The 16,462-nt window shown below is 52.0% G+C and overlaps 1 protein-coding gene across 7 annotated transcripts in view; it reads right to left on the bottom strand.

Annotated features, from left to right (window-relative positions):
- Positions 1 to 4,779: 4,779 nt before the first annotated feature.
- Positions 4,780 to 16,462, bottom strand: part of LOC116955654 (protein Jade-1-like) — a 110,981-nt gene continuing 99,298 nt past the window's right edge. For all 7 annotated transcript variants that reach the window (XM_076053542.1, XM_076053545.1, XM_076053543.1 and 4 more), the window contains exon 13: positions 4,780 to 15,466. In XM_076053542.1, coding sequence (XP_075909657.1) covers positions 14,691 to 15,466 — 776 coding nt within the window. In that variant the 3' untranslated portion in view covers positions 4,780 to 14,690. The remainder of the gene's footprint in view (positions 15,467 to 16,462) is intronic.

Raw genomic sequence — 16,462 nt, 5'->3', positions numbered from 1 at the left:
AGGGTTCTGGCTTTTTAATGAGGGTTGAGTTCTCGGTGAGGAGCCCCCCCCCCCCCATGTCATGATTATTAATGACAGCGTTACGAAGCGAGCGTGACATCAAGGCTCTGGCTTTTTATGTATTAATGATTTCTTTATTAGGTTTACTTTCCATAAAGAAAGGACAAAATGAAAGCTAATTTTCTTAAACAAATGTTCGTTTCCGCTCCACCTTCATGCGGAGTGACGTCACCCGTTAATAACTATTAATGAGGTGGGGGGGTCCTTGTGGAGGACCCCACCTGGTCATGATTATTAATTAGGGGGGGCTGGTCGACGTGGAGTGACGTCACGCGCGTTACACACAGACATTCCTGGCTCATGTTAGTGATGGCCAGGTCGCTTTAGTGTTTAATTTGTTTCTGTTTTGGCTATTTGTTTACCTTTCATGTACTCTGCACTCCTACCGTGTTTGTTGTAACTGTTTGTTGTTTTAACGCTCTTACCCCGTGCCTCTGCTGGACATCTGTGAAAAAAGAGCTTTATAGCTCATCGGATTCCTCCAGTATAAATAAATATTCAGATTGTTATGTTTGGTTTCCGACCAACTGGGATAAGCCTGTCAACGTGATACCTAAACGTTCTAATTTTAACAAAACAAAAACACAAGCACCTCAAATGAATGACACACCACGTGGTTCACGCGCGTGTCGTTCCGCCGTGACGGCTGTGACGGGCAGCCCGAAGACGATAACGCTGTGGGACAAGTCCTGTGGGGCCGTCCATAAATGACGTCACGCGATTTTGGACGATTTTTGAACCCCCCCTCGTCACACGGCGTCACAAAAAGTCGGACCCCCCCTTCAAATATGACGTCACAAAGCTCTGCCCCCCCAAAAAAAATATGCTTCAAATCGCTTTAAACTATTGTCATTGTAGTGCGTATTTAATGTGGCGCTGCACTCTGATGTTTTAGGAGAAAACATTTATTAAAAAGTCTATTTAATTAAGTAGAACGTGTTGCCTATATTTATTTAAAGTTGCTCATTTTGATGCGACGTCACATTTCTCAACCCCCCCCCCCCTCGTCACACATCGTCACAAATGTCTGACCTCCCCAAAGTGCGTGCCGTCATTTATGGACGGCCCCAAATATTGGGGAGGCCAGATTAGAACACTGCTGAGCCACGTGACGGCACAGCGGGGCACTGCAGCAGCCTGGCCTCGAGGTGGCGATGGAGGCTGCGTAGAACGATTTCGATCATTTTTCCAACATTGATAGGGTCCGGACACAAATTAGAAATCCGGCTTATAGCATGCGTGGGCAAGGCTCTCAACCAGCAGTGGATTTGGGGCTGTGAAGAAATTCTATTAAATTTAATATCTATGCGATAAGCCACTTCGTTGGGCTATCATTTGTGGCCAGGTCGCTTCTGAAAGAAAGATACATTACTCAGTGGGCCTTTTTTGCGTAAAAAGATAGTTTATACATGGATCCTCTACTTACGAACGAGTTAGGTTTCAGATGTTTGTTCGTAATTCGATTTGTTCGTACGTACAACTTTACTCCCGTCGATTCTAAACACTATGTACGGCCATGTACACTAAACAAGGGGAATGGATTCAAAAGTTGTATAATTATTATACAACTTAAATAATCTCCTGTAGATGTAGATGCCACTGGTTCTTCACGTTCTGCAGATATAGGTGCCACTGGTTCTTCACATTCTGCAGATGTAGATGGCACCAGTTCTTCACCTTATACAGATGTAGATGCCACTGGTTCTTCACGTTCTGCAGATGTAGATGCCACTGGTTCTTCTAGTTCTGGAGATGTAGATGCCACTGGTTCGTCACGTTCTGCAGATGTAGATGCCACTGGTTCTTCACATTCTGCAGATGTAGATGCCACTGGTTCGTCACGTTCTGCAGATGTAGATGCCACTGGTTCGTCACGTTCTGCAGATGTAGATGCCACTGGTTCTTCACGTTCTGTAGATGTAGATACCACTGGTTCTTCACGTTCGGCAGATGTAGATGCCACTGGTTCTTCACGTTCTGCAGATGTAGATGCTTGTTCGTATCTCTGAAATTACGTAAATTGGGTGTTCGTAAGTAGATGACTACCTATAGTTTTTTTTCAGTTTTAACTTATTCCACTTCACAGTTATGGTTGGAGCAGTGCATACATACACGTGTGGTGGCCTCAAGGGTGCAGAGACAGTGCCGTGTGTGGGGTGTTGCCGTGAAGGGGGTCGCACCAGGATGTGACCGGGAGGTGAACCCGAGGGGACACGTGACCAGACAAGAGGTGGCAGAGGGGCCCCAGTTGGGGGTGAGAGGATCACGTGGTGGGGATCCAGAGTCCCCACGAGGGTTCTGGAAGGGAGGCGTGGCCAAGGGAGGAGCCAGCCAGGCCAGGGGAGCTATAAGCAGGGTCCCGGGAGGAACCGGGGGTCAGCTCTGGGAATGAAGTCGCCATCCTCAATCCTCGGTCTCCACGTGTGGGCCAGGCAGCCCGTTGGCTGTCCGGGTCTGGTTATAGAATAGCCGCAAGTATTAGTGTCGTTAGCCATGGTGGTCACCACCCTATGTGACAATCCTGTTAAAGAGTTACCCGTTGTGTTAAATAAAAGTGTTGCCTCCAAGTACAAGTCTGCATCTAATTAACGCACTACACACGTATGGACCGCATGCGTGAGACCGATCAGAGCCTGACTGGTTGACTCCGCCTGTGGGTGAGCCAAGGAGGGTTGGTGAGATCGAGAGGCCCGCGGTAAATATCCCTCCTCCCTCCCCCAGCTACTGATTTGACTGCCGCGTCTGATGTGGTGGAATGACGCCACATCCGTTCTGCCTGCCGGCTAAATTGGCACCAACAACTGGAGATTTGAGAATTTTCGTTCTCTTAGCAATGTCACCCGATGAGGAAAAAAAATATTCCGTAAAAGCAAAAAATCCTAACTTAAAAAAGCACTCAAATGACCAGATCCTCTCTCAAATCACCTCCGCCAACTCTTCAAGGGCCTCTAGGACTCTCCAAGGCACGCTGAGACCGACCCCAAATGTTGGAGTGACCTGGGGCAAGCGCAATGCCTCGTGTTAAAAATACAACTTCCAGATTAATTGATTGTGTATTTGAGATACAAAAACTGGCCAGGTATAACATTTTCGAGCATCTGGCCTCAGCCCCTGTGTGTACACAAGATGACGAGCTGATTCTAAATTGAAACAAACATTAAAACGACCGCACAAAGGGAGCTTTGTTCCTAAATAACATTTATGTATACAACAAAAAGGACACGTGGCTGAAAAGCAATTTTACTTCCGATAGAGAACCCAGCCTTGCTGTGCCCTCAAAGCAATGCCCACCGCAGCACCTCCTATTAGCGAGGTTGGCTTCGTACGGTGCGAAAGAAGTTCAACACACACACAGATCACTCCAACGTGGATCAAACGTCACAAGGGGTGCCTTGCACTGTCAGCCACTGATTTTACATAAAATAGTTTAGTTTTACAGTTTCGGGTTTTTTTTCGCACACCAATTTTTCTTAACGCGGTAATTCCACGAGCATCCGCGCAGTGGAGGTGAATTATTCGCTCGGTCCGTGGCCATATCAACGATAATGAAATCAATCAATCAAACTTCATTTCTATAGAATTATTCGTGCAAAAAATGCAATACATAGTGCTTTACAGGCCTCTCACAGCGCAGTTGGCAGCGCCGCAGCTTGTGTTACACATAGACATGACATTAACTTGCCAATCCCCCTAATCTCTCTGCCTAATCTCTCCCATCAACATAGTGCTAATCTCCCATTAACACTGCTGTTGTGCGCATATGCGGGGGCTATACTCTTATGCGGTGATGGAAGCTCATTTCATGCTAATCTCTCTCCCTAATCTCTCCCATTAACACAACTGACGTGCTTGCGTCCGGGGATGGAATTGTGGGGGACGCGCGCCCCCGGCTCCCCCTCTGTGGGAGGGTTGATCTCGGGAGGGCTGTGGACTCCGGACTCCTCGCTCGTGTGAGAGCCGCCGCTATTCAACTCCTCGCTCGCGGGGGGAGAGGGCTGCCGCTCTCCGGCTCCTCTCCTCGCACCGCAGCCCCTCAGGTCCGCAGGTCCTGTTTGGGGGGCATAGCTCGGGGCTGGCGCACGGCTGCCTGAAGTCAATCCGTCGCTTCTCAGCCACTCAAACGCGACGTCTCCGCTCACACAACCCCGCGCACCACTCACATGCGCTGAGCGGGGGGTCAGGGGTTAGAGGGCAATGACGTCCTTCGCACACGCGTTGCCGATTGGAGGGGGTGTCTCTGAGGTTATTTAAAGGGCTGTATGAATAATCCCACGTGTACCCGGGCGGGTCCATCGTCGTTCACCGGGGCACACGATAAACAAAGGCCGTATGGATAACCTCGCATGTACGCCGCCCGTTTACCTCACGCACACACCAAACAAAGGCCGCACGAATAACCGCGCGTGTATGCCGCCAGTTTGCCTCAAGCACACGTTAAACGAAAGAGCGTATGAGTAATCTCACGTGCCCCTGTACGAGTCCGCCGCCGCTCACCACACGCACACGCTAACCACGAGCTACACGCATGGGCGAGCGCAAACACGTGGGTGACTACACACTCGCGCACAAACACAGGGTACAACGACGCAGGAACCCCGGGCGGGCGCGCACACAATGGCCGCCTCGACAGAGTTACCCGCGCGCAAATCCCCGTACCACGACGAGCGGACTCACACCACCATGCGCCCGTTCCACACTCGCAGAAACCACACGACAAGGTTTATTGATCACCAACAGTTTATTCTCAGTGAGTCCGAGGCTAAATAGTACAGAGCCCGGAGTCAATATTAGTAGAATAACTAATCTATTCCCGACGGTCTAAGACCCAATCTGTCCTGCCTATTTTGAATTAACCTCCCTAGGCTTTTACGCTTAAATCCCAACTCTCTCTTTCGTACTCACGGTTTGCCTCGGATGCACGGGCCGTCGAGGAGAGACAAGGCTGCACGAGGTTCTTGCTGGGAGCGGGGCCTGGCTTCGCTGAGACTCGTCACACGGACGACCCAGTGGCCGGCAAGCTGACTGCTCCGATGGCTGACTTGAGGAGAACGCGAACTCCCCATCATCGCTCTCCTCTCCCATTTTATCCTTCCCTACATCAAAGGTCTGCCCGGCTAACCCGCGATACCCCACTGCCATTGGTGCGCCCGCCTCGGTGCCTTCACAGACGTCCGCTTCCCTCTCTACCCATCAACAGGGGCCACCGCTGGGCCGTTGACATTGGCTACGGCGTGCAAGCGTACTTTTCCGGCCAATCAGATGCTTCGCCTGGTGCTCGTGTATGTCCTAACCGCGGAGACTGAGTAGCCTCGTCGTGACCATGCAATTGCACGTCAATTCATGGCTCCGCGGTGTAATTGGGTGAAAACCTGGAGGCCAGGTGACTTCCCCACGAGGTCCTACGTGGGGGGTGTTGTGCGTGTTGAGTGTGTAGTGTGTGTAGTGTGTTGTGTGTGTGTTGTGTGTGCTCGGTTGGGGGGTGGTGAGGGAGAGTAGTGTCGGCCCGGACGCTCTCCCGTGGTGGCGCTGCAGGCACGGCTCCGACGGAGCGACTTCGCTGCTGTAGCACCACAGAATTCCTTTCCAGCTCAGACCCCGCTTGCTTGCCCTTCGCCACATATAAAACCTCTTGTTGTAACAGCTCTCTCGCTTGTTCAGCAGTTACACTGCTGAATTATTTTTTTCCGGCTGAGGACGACCGCTTGTGTTGCGATCGAAACGTCGTGATATATATATTTTTTATTTTATTTTTCCACCTACGTGACTTTACCGAAAGAACCAAAGAGTATGGATTCCTGCAGTCACGAAAGCTTCAAATGAAGATTATTGCTATTTACACATGTATTTTACAGAGAGCAAAATCCGTTCAATATGTCGAGTAAAAACGATACACTAATTTTGTATATTTTACAAGGTGTAAGGCCCCACTAAGCTGCTATGTAGTAGCTTTATTTCAGAAGCGATTTGGCCATCACAAATTATAGTTCAACGAAGTGGCTTATCATCATCACGTGGACATTTATAGCACGCAGTACGATACACAGGACGCAGATTCAAATGCAAAAGTCTTTGTAAAAGAAGCAGCCATGGTCTATCCACTGCTGGAAGAAGCCCTCCCCAAGCTGTCGCCATCTATCACACAAGTTATTTTCGGCACTCTGATCTGTTATTTTCGGCTCTGATTATACATCAAGTAAAATTTCTCACAATAACACCTCGAGGTTGCTGCTCTGCGATTATACATTCGCATGCTAATCTCTCGCATTAACATAGCCACCTCAGCGCGCTCGACATGGAGGCCGCTCAACGATCTTACATTAACATGCAAATGTTTTACCTGGCAGCCCTTTGATTGATGGAAAACACACCACCGTCGCGGTCGCTGCCCACCACTAACATTAAGATCGGCTGCTGAGGACCCGGAGAATAATCTGCACGACCACGGTGAGAGAGACAAATTCCAAATACACGAGCAATCGAACCCACGGCCTCCTGCATACCAAGCGAGGTAGTTAACATCTCACCACCGTGGTGCCTCCACAAGAGTGAAAGGTGCGGCCCTGCAATTACCTTGCTTCAAGCAATTGCTGGTGGAAAAGCCTCCGCTCGCGACAGCCCTGGCCGCGAGGATGAATCTCCCGTGCTGGCCAAACGTCTTGGGAGAGGTGGCAGGAGCCACTTTACCCCATCGTGCACACACTAACCCGCCCATCGACTGACTGCCTGCAGTGCAGCATTTTTCGTGCCACTGGAGCGACATGAGGATTGTGTGCGCAGCGTAGCAGCCCGTCGATGAACTGTGACGCACCTAGGGACGTCCCGAGTGACATTCAACAATCAGCGATTACTTTCTCGTTTTGTTGTTGTTGTTGGTTTGTACCATGGTGGGGGGAAGGGGGTCTCTGTTTGCTCCGACAGACCACGAATGTAACGCCAGCGGACAGTTTTGCGGACAACTCCGGCTGTCCGCCTTATGGTGCTGACCCTGGCGGTTGTTGTAATTGCCGGCGAAACGTGGGTTTACTCTCCAACACACAACCGGTGTGCATGCTGAACTAGTAACCCACGTGTTGTTTACGTGACACGACCATGCCAATTGGCTGTGACGGGTGGTGGCGGGTTCAACAACACATTTATATTTAATCGATCTCAACCAAAAAAACTTTGGATTACATTGGTCGTGACTGTCGCCTGATGAAGCTGGTGGTTGTAATTACTGGCGAAACGTCATACTCAGATTGTAAATGCAGCTTTGCTCTTCATCACACCGGTGTGCTATACTAGTCACAAATTGGCACGTTCTGTTTACGTGACACTACCTTTTGGCTGTGTCGGGTGGTGGCCGGTTTAATGACACATTTATATATCTTCGCGATCTAACTGAAAAAAAAACCTCAATTATTGTTCGTGAAGTCTGGTCGAATAAAACCTGCAACGACCTCCTCCACTCGAAGGCGTTGACGGCCGTGCGTTCACGCAATGTCCTTGTAGCGATCTAAACAAAAGCTCATTTCCTTAGAACTGATTTTTTGCGTTTAGTCTGCTGTCCTCCCCCCGTCACCTCCCGCACCACTGATTGGCTCGGTTGGCTCACTACGTACGGCGCATAAAGAAGTTCAACGTGCATCTTCACAAACTGCTCTATCATTTGCTGGAGCGGCAAAAGGGATTGCCCGGTCGCTCGACGGGGGGGGGAAAAAACGCTCGTTGGAACCGTTTCTCAAACGCGAAAGGCGGACAACAATTCCAGGGAACCGGTGAAAATTCGCTGTGGGCTGCGGCCGGCAGGGGGAAGGACTCGAGACGACGGCTGGGCAGCAAGATTCCTTCGAGCGCACTTTTCAGAAATCTGCCGCCCACACTTCCTAAGTGGATGCCGACGTCCACGCGCACTTGCAGGGCCACTTTTTTTGGGCCGCGGCCTCACGCACAAGGCGGCCAATGCGTGGCCTACCTCTAAAAACACATCTCCGTTACGCCGTCTCTCGCCGGGTCTAAAAAAAAAATACGCTTTGCGGTGGGCGGGGTGGGGGAATCCCTGCGTTGGGACTATTTGGCCACTTCCTCACTAACTTGGGCGCGTTTTTGTTATTCGTTTTTTTTATTTTAGGGGGTGGGGGGGGGGAAGCACAAAACCCGAGAACAAAACCCACAAATATTACCGGAAAGAAAAATTAAAGTCTGCACGGACGGGTTCGTGATCCCCACCTGCTGCTCACCTTGTATACACCACCCACCCCCCCACCCCCGTCGACCCCCAAGGCCATGTCGCAGCCCCAGGAGGCTACGGGAGTTTCACAAAAATATCAACGCGAGTCGTCAAACTGCCCACCGCCCCCGACCTCGCCTCCGCGGTCGTTTGCCGGAGGCGCGCGACCGTGACGCCCGGCTTCGCGCGTTTTGGATCGACGTCGAAAAGGGCACCGGCGCCAGCGCAAGAAGAGGGGGGGAGGGGGGCGGGACTCGCCCATGTGGCATGGGTGAAGAAAGACCTGGCCCACCGGGAGAACGGCGGTCGGACGGCCCACTGGGTGAATGTCGGTCGGGAGGCCCACCGGGAGAACGGCGGTCGGGCGGCCCACCGGGAGAACGGCGGTCGGGCGGCCCATACGGGTTCGAACTCCCCGGCGGCCGCCCCGGTTACAGTAGCGCGATGCCGCATCGACCATCGTCGCGATTCGACTGCTACACCGCCGTCGGCTTCACTCAAGGTCGGACATTAAAGACCCCCCACCCCAACCACCACCGCCCCCAGGGTCATTCGCAATGAGTGGGCTGTTGCATCCCTGCGTCAGATTAAAAAAAAACTCTTGAGAACTGTAAATTTCGATTTAAAGCTTTCATGACTGCAAGGATGCATCTTCTTTGGTTCTTTCGGTAAAGTCACGTAGAATGAGAATAAAATAATAAATTGATAAAATAACACAATATTATTCTCACGACGTTTCGGCCACAACACAAGCGGCCTTCATCAGGTGAGAACTGCTTGTTGTTTTTTTAGTTCGTTATTGCCCCCCCACCCCAAGTACACACCTCCGATTAGCGCGGTTGGCTACGTACGGTGCGAAAGAAGTTCAACACACACACGTACGTATAGGTACATACGTACGAATCTTTGTCAGGCTGTGTGCAGTAGATGCGGTGGCAAACACGGCACGTGTGTTGAAACGCTGGCGCGTGCAACGACGGCGACTCTTCGATAGAAATTGATTCCTACGCCCCGTTTGCACCACGATACCTTTGCTGATCTCGTCAAGGACCATAAACCGCCATCACTCGGACTCCGGTCATCCTCGCAGCAGCGGCGGCTTGTGGCTGGCCGTCAAACAAAGACGGCGGTCACCGCATCGCGCCCTTTCGCAAGCGCTTCTACGGCCGTCTGGAATGCTCTTCCTTCCGAGCTGTGCACTTTCAAAAATCATCTGCATTGACGAACTTATTTATTTCGAACTGCTTTTTGCGTTTAGTTTGTTGTCTTTCCCCCACACCTCCAATAAGCGCTGTTGGCTACGTAGAGTACAAAATAAGCTCAACATACAAAAAGACAAAAATCTCCCAAATAGCCTGAACAGAGTGTTGGAGCAAGTGCTGTTAGTGGCCACCTGTGAAGGCCGGAACTGTGGCACACGAGGGGGTGGGTGGCCAGCAACCACGCCCGGCCGCGTTTGCCTCCCCCAGCGACGATGTTTACTGCACACCGCACCAGGTACTCATTTGAGGCTGAGTCGACCAAGGGGAGGCCCAGGACCGGTTCAGATAATCGTCACCGGTGTTCGCCGCGAGCGGGAATCGAACCCGGGTCGCCAGGTTCATAGCGCAGCGCGCTAACCGCTACACTACCGCTCCCTCTACAACAAACACACACATCAGGGTCCAAATTCAAAAACCACATCGCAAACTCCTCAGTTAAAATTCCGCACGCTGCATATGCAATCGTCGCCTGCTACTGGCAGAGGGACTCATGGCCCAAGGTCGCTCTCACAAAGGCGACCCCTTCCTGGTCTCTTGCGCTCTCACCGGGGAAATCGACTCGGAACTCCGAGCGACGGAGGGGCTCTGAGAAATGGAACGGGCCGATCATTTTGTTCAGGGAGCCCGAACCCCCCCCCCAAAAGAAACAATTAAAGTTCTCATTCTGTTCGACAGCTCGGAAACCGTCGTTCGTCAACGGAGCCACCGATTCCTCAGGCTCACGACGCAACCCGTCGGGTGTGAGCGCGAGCGTCGGCCATTTGCGATCCGCGCGAATGATGCACGAACGTGAAATCCGGGTGAAGAAGAGCGATAACTGTGCAGAAAAACAAGAAACGGTACCAACGAGACGGTGAAAATGAGACCGAGTATCTGAACGTAATGGAATAGTAATTTCAGCGGTTGCACTCGATCCCTCCACCGAATGGCGATTCAGTGAAATGACACAGCACCCTGTTACGATCCCATTGAATACCGGTATAGTATTGTGTGCGTCTCATGGATTATCTCATATGTACTATTTCAAAACTATTTTTTATTTTACCAGGTAAGGCCCACCGAGCGATATATAGCTCTTTTTCAGAAGCGACCTGGCCACCACAAATGGTAGGACAGCAGACTAAGTGGGCTCAACGTCGCGTGGACATTCATGGCAGACAAACAACTCGAAAGGCGCGACATCCATTCTAAATGTGGAGGGAATAACCGGATGGGCCTGAGAAAAATCAACGCGACCACGGCGAGAGAAACACGCAGACTCCAAATATACAGCAGGTCAAGGCCATAATTATAATATGTATTTGGGGGGGACACATCCCCCCCAATATTCAAATATGCTCAAAATGTTCCCCCCAATATATTGCTATAAAATAGATTTCTGTTTATATGATTGTGGTTATGGTTGTACTTTATAAATACCTAATCTCTGCCATTACATACAATGAAACAAGAAAATGTAAAAAATAAAAAACAGAGCAATGTAATACAATAACACTATTAGACATTATTGTAAAAAAAAAAGTCCATCCCATGTGTTAGTGATTTTTTTATATTTTAGGCAGGAAATTAGTTTTCAAATTTAGATTTTTTTTCTGGGGGGGGGGGGACTCCCAGACCCCCTGGAAGATTTTTCCCCCCCCAATGTTGACTCCATGGCTACGGCCTTGCAGCAGGTGACAGGCGTCAGGGTCGGGATTGACTCACGACCCGCTGCACACCAGGGCCAGTGTGTACTGCCCCGTCTCATTGCACACCGTTTCGTTTTGTGCATTCATTTGTGCTGCCACGCTTATTTGTTCCGTCTCATTCTGTCGTGTGTGCTGTCTCGTACGTGCTTATCCAGTGTGGTACAATCTCATCTGTGCCGTCATGTTTTCCCAAGGGCCTGCATGGGCGCCACGGTGGTTAGGAGATGTTAACTACCTCGCCTGGTATACAGGAGGTCGTGGGTTCCATGCCGACCCTGACGCCCGCTGCTGTATATTTGTAGTTTCCGTGTCGCTCTTTCTCTCCCCGTGGTCGCGTAGATTTTTTTCCGGGTCCTCCGGTTTTCCCCCTCCACATTTAGAATCAGCGTCACGCATTCAGAATATTTGGCCGCTTAAAATTTCCACACGATGAGCAACTTCGTTATTTATGAATACAAATTAATTCGGTTCAAGTTTGAAAAAATAAGAAAAGGTTTTACCCTTTCTGGAAACAGGTGCTGAGATGTTAAAACACCAAGCAGAAACCTTGTGTAAGGAATCAAGTTCGCATTAACCACTTGTGGTGAACATTCAAATAAACACGCTCTGATAATTACAGTGAGGGAAAAAAGTATTTGATCCCCTGCTGATTTTGTACATTTTCCCACTGACAAAGAAATGATCAGTCTATAATTTAATTGTAGGTTTATTTGAACAGGGAGAGACAGAACAAAAAAATCCAGAAAAACGCATTTCAAAAATATTATAAATTGATTTGCATTTTAATGAGGAAAATAAGTATTTGACCCCTCTGCAAAACATGACTTTGTACTTGGTGGCAAAAAACTTTGTTGGCAATCACAGAGGTCAGATGTTTCTTGTAGTTGGCCACCAGGTTTGCACACATCTCAGGAGGGATTATGTCCCACTCCTCTTTGCAGATCTTCTCCAAGTCATTAAGGTTTCGAGGCTGACGTTTGGCAACTCGAACCTTCAGCTCCCTCCACAGATTTTCTATGGAATTAAGGTCTGGAGACTGGCTAGGCCACTCCAGGACCTATATGTGCTTCTTCTTGAGCCACTTCTTTGTTGCCTTGGCCGTGTGTTTTGGGTCATTGTCATGTTGGAATACCCATCCACAACCCATTTTCAATGCCCTAGCTGAGGGAAGGAGGTTCTCACCCAAGATTTGACGGTACATGGCCCCGTCCATCGTCCCTTTGATGCGATGAAGTTGTTCTGTCCCCTTAGCAGAAAAACACCCCCAAAGCATGTTTCCACCTCCATGTTTGACGGTGGGGATGGTGTTCTTGGGGTCTTAGGCAGCATTCCTCTTCCTCCAAACACGGCGAGTTGAGTTGATGCCAAAGAGCTCCATTTTGGTCTCATCTGACCACAACACTTTCACCCAGTTGTCCTCTGAATCATTCAGATGTTCATTGGCAAACTTCAGACGGGCATGTATATGTGCTTTCTTGAGCAGGGGGACCTTGCGGGCGCTGCAGGATTTCAGTCCTTCACGGCATAGTGTGTTACCAATGTGTTTTCTTCGTGATTATGGTCCCAGCTGCCTTGAGATCATTGACAAGATCCTCCCGTGTAGTTCTGGGCTGATTCCTCACCATTCTCATGATCATTGCAACTCCACGAGGTGAGATCTTGCATGGAGCCCCAGGCCGAGAGAGATTGACAGTTCTTTTGTGTTTCTTCCATTTGCGAATAATCGCACCAACTGTTGTCACCTTCTCACCAAGCTGCTTGGCAATGGTCTTGTAGCCCATTCCAGCCTTGTGTAGGTCTACAATCTTGTCCCTGACATCCTTGGAGAGCTCTCTGGTCTTGGTCATGGTGGAGAGTTTGGAATCTGATTGATTGCTTCTGTAGACAGGTGTCTTTTATACAGGCAACAAGCTGAGATTAGGAGCACTCCCTTTAAGAGTGTGCTCCTAATCTCAGCTCGTTACCTGTATAAAAGACACCTGGGAGCCAGAAATCTTTCTGATTGAGAGGGGGTCAAATACTTATTTCGCTCATTAAAATTCCAATCAATTTATAACATTTTTGACATGCGTTTTTCTGGATTTTGTTGTTGTTATTCTGTCTCTCACTGTTCAAATAAACCTACCATTAATATTATAGACTGATCATATCTTTGTCAGTGGGCAAACGTACACAATCAGCAGGGGATCAAATACTTTTTTCCCCTCACTGTATATATGGGCATTGTCTTTGAAACTGATTGGCCTACACCAGAGAGCAGTCTTATTTATTATGGCCTAGTCTCACCACCAGTGTCAGACCAGAGAACGCGAAAAGGCAAACAGAACCAAGACAATGCACGAAGCAGAGCATTTATAGCTCGGGGGGCAGAGAGGCAGAGGGGGGGTGGGGGAAGAGTGGCGGCGCTACCGACACGCACGGTCGGGAACGACGCCGGCGCCTCCCGCTCCCACGTCTGCGCCGCCTTTGTCGATGTCCGTGTGCGTCTTCATCATCACCGTCGGCCCAAAACACACAGCGCCCACTTGCACCGAAAGCCCAGCCGACTCTGGCGCCTCTCGCTCTCGTACCCGTTTTGTTTGGACGCCTCTCAATTGCGAGCAGCGCAACATTTGGCGGGGAGACCCCTCCGCAACTCCTCCTCCTCCTCCACGACGCCGCCGGCGGCTGCCGCTCTGCCGCGCTCACGCGTCCGGGGGGGGGGGGGGAGGGGTGAATCGTCGTCCGCCCGCACGCCACGAAGCGCCAACTGGAAAAAGCAGAAATGGTGGCGGCACTCGAAAGGGACCCCCCCGGGAAGCGGTTCTGCGGTATCCGCTTCCGCGGGGACGGTCTACGGCACGAAAGGGTCGCGGGGTCGCGGGGTCGCGGGGTCGCGCCGCCTGCCACCCCCGCGGGAGGTCCCGGCCGAATCCTTCGCCTCGTGCCCCGGCGCCGTCGGGGATTAAAATTTGGGGAGGAAAGGAAAAAAAGCATCACAGCCAGAAGACGGGAGGGCGTTCGTTTTTGGTAGGGGAATCCTTCTTTAATAGGGTGTTCGCTAACAACAGCACTTGCCTCAACAGTCTGTAAGGCAAAATGGGGGGGGGAAGGGGGGGGGGCATGTGTGTGTTAGTGTGTGCGTGTGTAGTGGGGTGGGGGAGCAGTAGCGCAGCGAGCCGTCGGCACGCCGCGTAACGAACCCGGCGACCCGAGTTCGATTCCCCCTCATGGCCAACACCGGCGACGATTATTTGAACCGGTCCTGGGCCTCCCCTAGGTCGACTCGACCTGGTGCGGTGTGCGGTGAACATCGGCACGAGGGAGACAAAGGCCGTCGGGCGTGGTGCTGGCCACTCACCCCCTCGTGTGTCGTGCCGTCCGTCATGTGTGCCAATCGCTAAAATCACTTGTCCCAACAGTCTGTTACAGGCTATAGGGGGGACCTTCGTCTCTTGAATGTCAGTAGTGTCACGCTGCACAGAAGCATTCTCAGCATATAATAGAGACCCCGGCTTTAACGGGGTCGCCGCTGTCTGCCCGGAACCGGACAAACGACCACATCTCGCGTCCCGGGGCTGCACTCGCAAGGCTCCATAGCGACCCCTGGGCAAGAGGATCTCCTTCCACCCCAGCAGCATCAGCGGCGGCGGCGGCGGCAGCAGCATCATCGGCGGCTTCCAAATCGCAGTCCCGTCCGGCGACGTCCTCCTCCAAGTCCGGGAAGGCGACCTCCCCGGCGCTCGTCCCGGCGCCGTTGCCGCCGTTGCCGCCGCCGGCCCCTCCTGGCTTCTTGGGAATGCGGAATCCACCCCAGTTTGTGGACGGCCCCGCCGGCGCGGAGCGCGCCGCGCGGGCCTTCGCCGCACCCGCCGCTTGCGCTCCGCTCCTTTTCGACGCCGCCGTGGCCGCCGCGGCCGCCGGTGCCGCGGTCGCAGCGGCGGCGGCCGCCGAAGCCGCCGCGGTCGCGCCGGCCGTCGATTTGCTACGTCGGCCCCTCCGCCGGGGGCCCGCGCTCGCCGTGTCCGTGCCGGTTCCGGGGCCCCGTCGCCGGCCAACCGAGGAGGAGGAGCGAGCGCGGTGGCGGCGGCGGCGCCGTTTGCGCCGGCGCGGGGCCCCCGGGCGCCCGTCGGCGTCGCTGGCGCTGCTTCCGCCGTCGCCGGCGCCGCTGCTGCCGCCGTCGCTGCTGCTGCCGCCGCTGCTGTCGCGGGATTTGCGATCGCGCGGAGCGCGCCGGGTTTTCCTTGCCGTGCCCTCGAGGGAAGGCCCTGCAGGAGGAGAGAGAAGTGGGGGGTCGGGGGAAGCTATTAAATCTATGATTCTGATCACAGCAAAACCTCGTTGGTGTATTTGAATGCGGGATCATTCGGCACGGCTGCGCTTTCGGCATATATAGAGTGAGGGAAAAAAGTATTTGATCCCCTGCTGATTTTGTACGTTTGCCCACTGACAAAGAAATGATCAGTCTATAATTTTAATGGTAGGTTTATTTGAACAGTGAGAGACAAAAGGTTAATTTACGTCAGCCAAATACTGTGTAATTTCTTACATAAACCTGTCAACCCATATGGTTCACCCGTATTCTTGTCCACGGAAATTGGGTTTTCAGATCCATACGGCATACGGCCATTCCAATACGGGCTTTGTAGGATGACCGTTGAGATTTCTAAGGGGCACGGGGTGACCAATAAGGTCTGAACTGGTCTGGAATAAGGTTGGGCAACTGATAAGGGGTCGACACAGGCATCTTTACACGCGAGCGCTGCTCTAATTGTGTCGCGGCTGTTCACCCACCAAATGTCAACGGCTCAGCGCCCACGAAACCGCAAACACGTCGGCAAATAAACCGACTGCGGTGAGATGACGCCCGCTAGGCGTTCACCCGCTAGGCGTCCACCCGCTAGGCGTTCACCCGCTAGGCGTTCACCCGCTAGGCGTCCACCCGCTAGGCGTCCACCCGCTAGGCGTCCACCCGCTAGGCGTCCACCCGCTAGGCGTTCACCCGCATTCTGCGAACGTGAACAACACATTGAGCCCCATCTACGCGTGTTGTGCGTAATCTGTGTTTCAGTTTTATCCGGGCCGCCCCTCCTCCCCGAGAGTTGACTGCATATCGGGGGGGGGGGGGCGGGTACCAAGGTGGCAAAATGTTAACTGCCTCGCGTGGTATGCAGGTGGTCGTGGGTTCTATCCCGACCCTGATGATGCCTGCTGTATATTTGGAGTCTGTGTGTCTCTCTCTCTCATCATCACCACAGTAGCTA

The sequence above is a fragment of the Petromyzon marinus genome, chromosome 61 (genome assembly GCF_048934315.1).
Source record: "Petromyzon marinus isolate PM22_M1 ecotype Great Lakes invasive population chromosome 61, UKy_Petmar_22M1.pri1.0, whole genome shotgun sequence".
Lineage (NCBI taxonomy): Eukaryota > Metazoa > Chordata > Hyperoartia > Petromyzontiformes > Petromyzontidae > Petromyzon > Petromyzon marinus.
The sequence above is the reverse complement of the archived record's forward strand: the minus strand, read 5'-3'. Positions and strand labels throughout refer to the sequence as shown.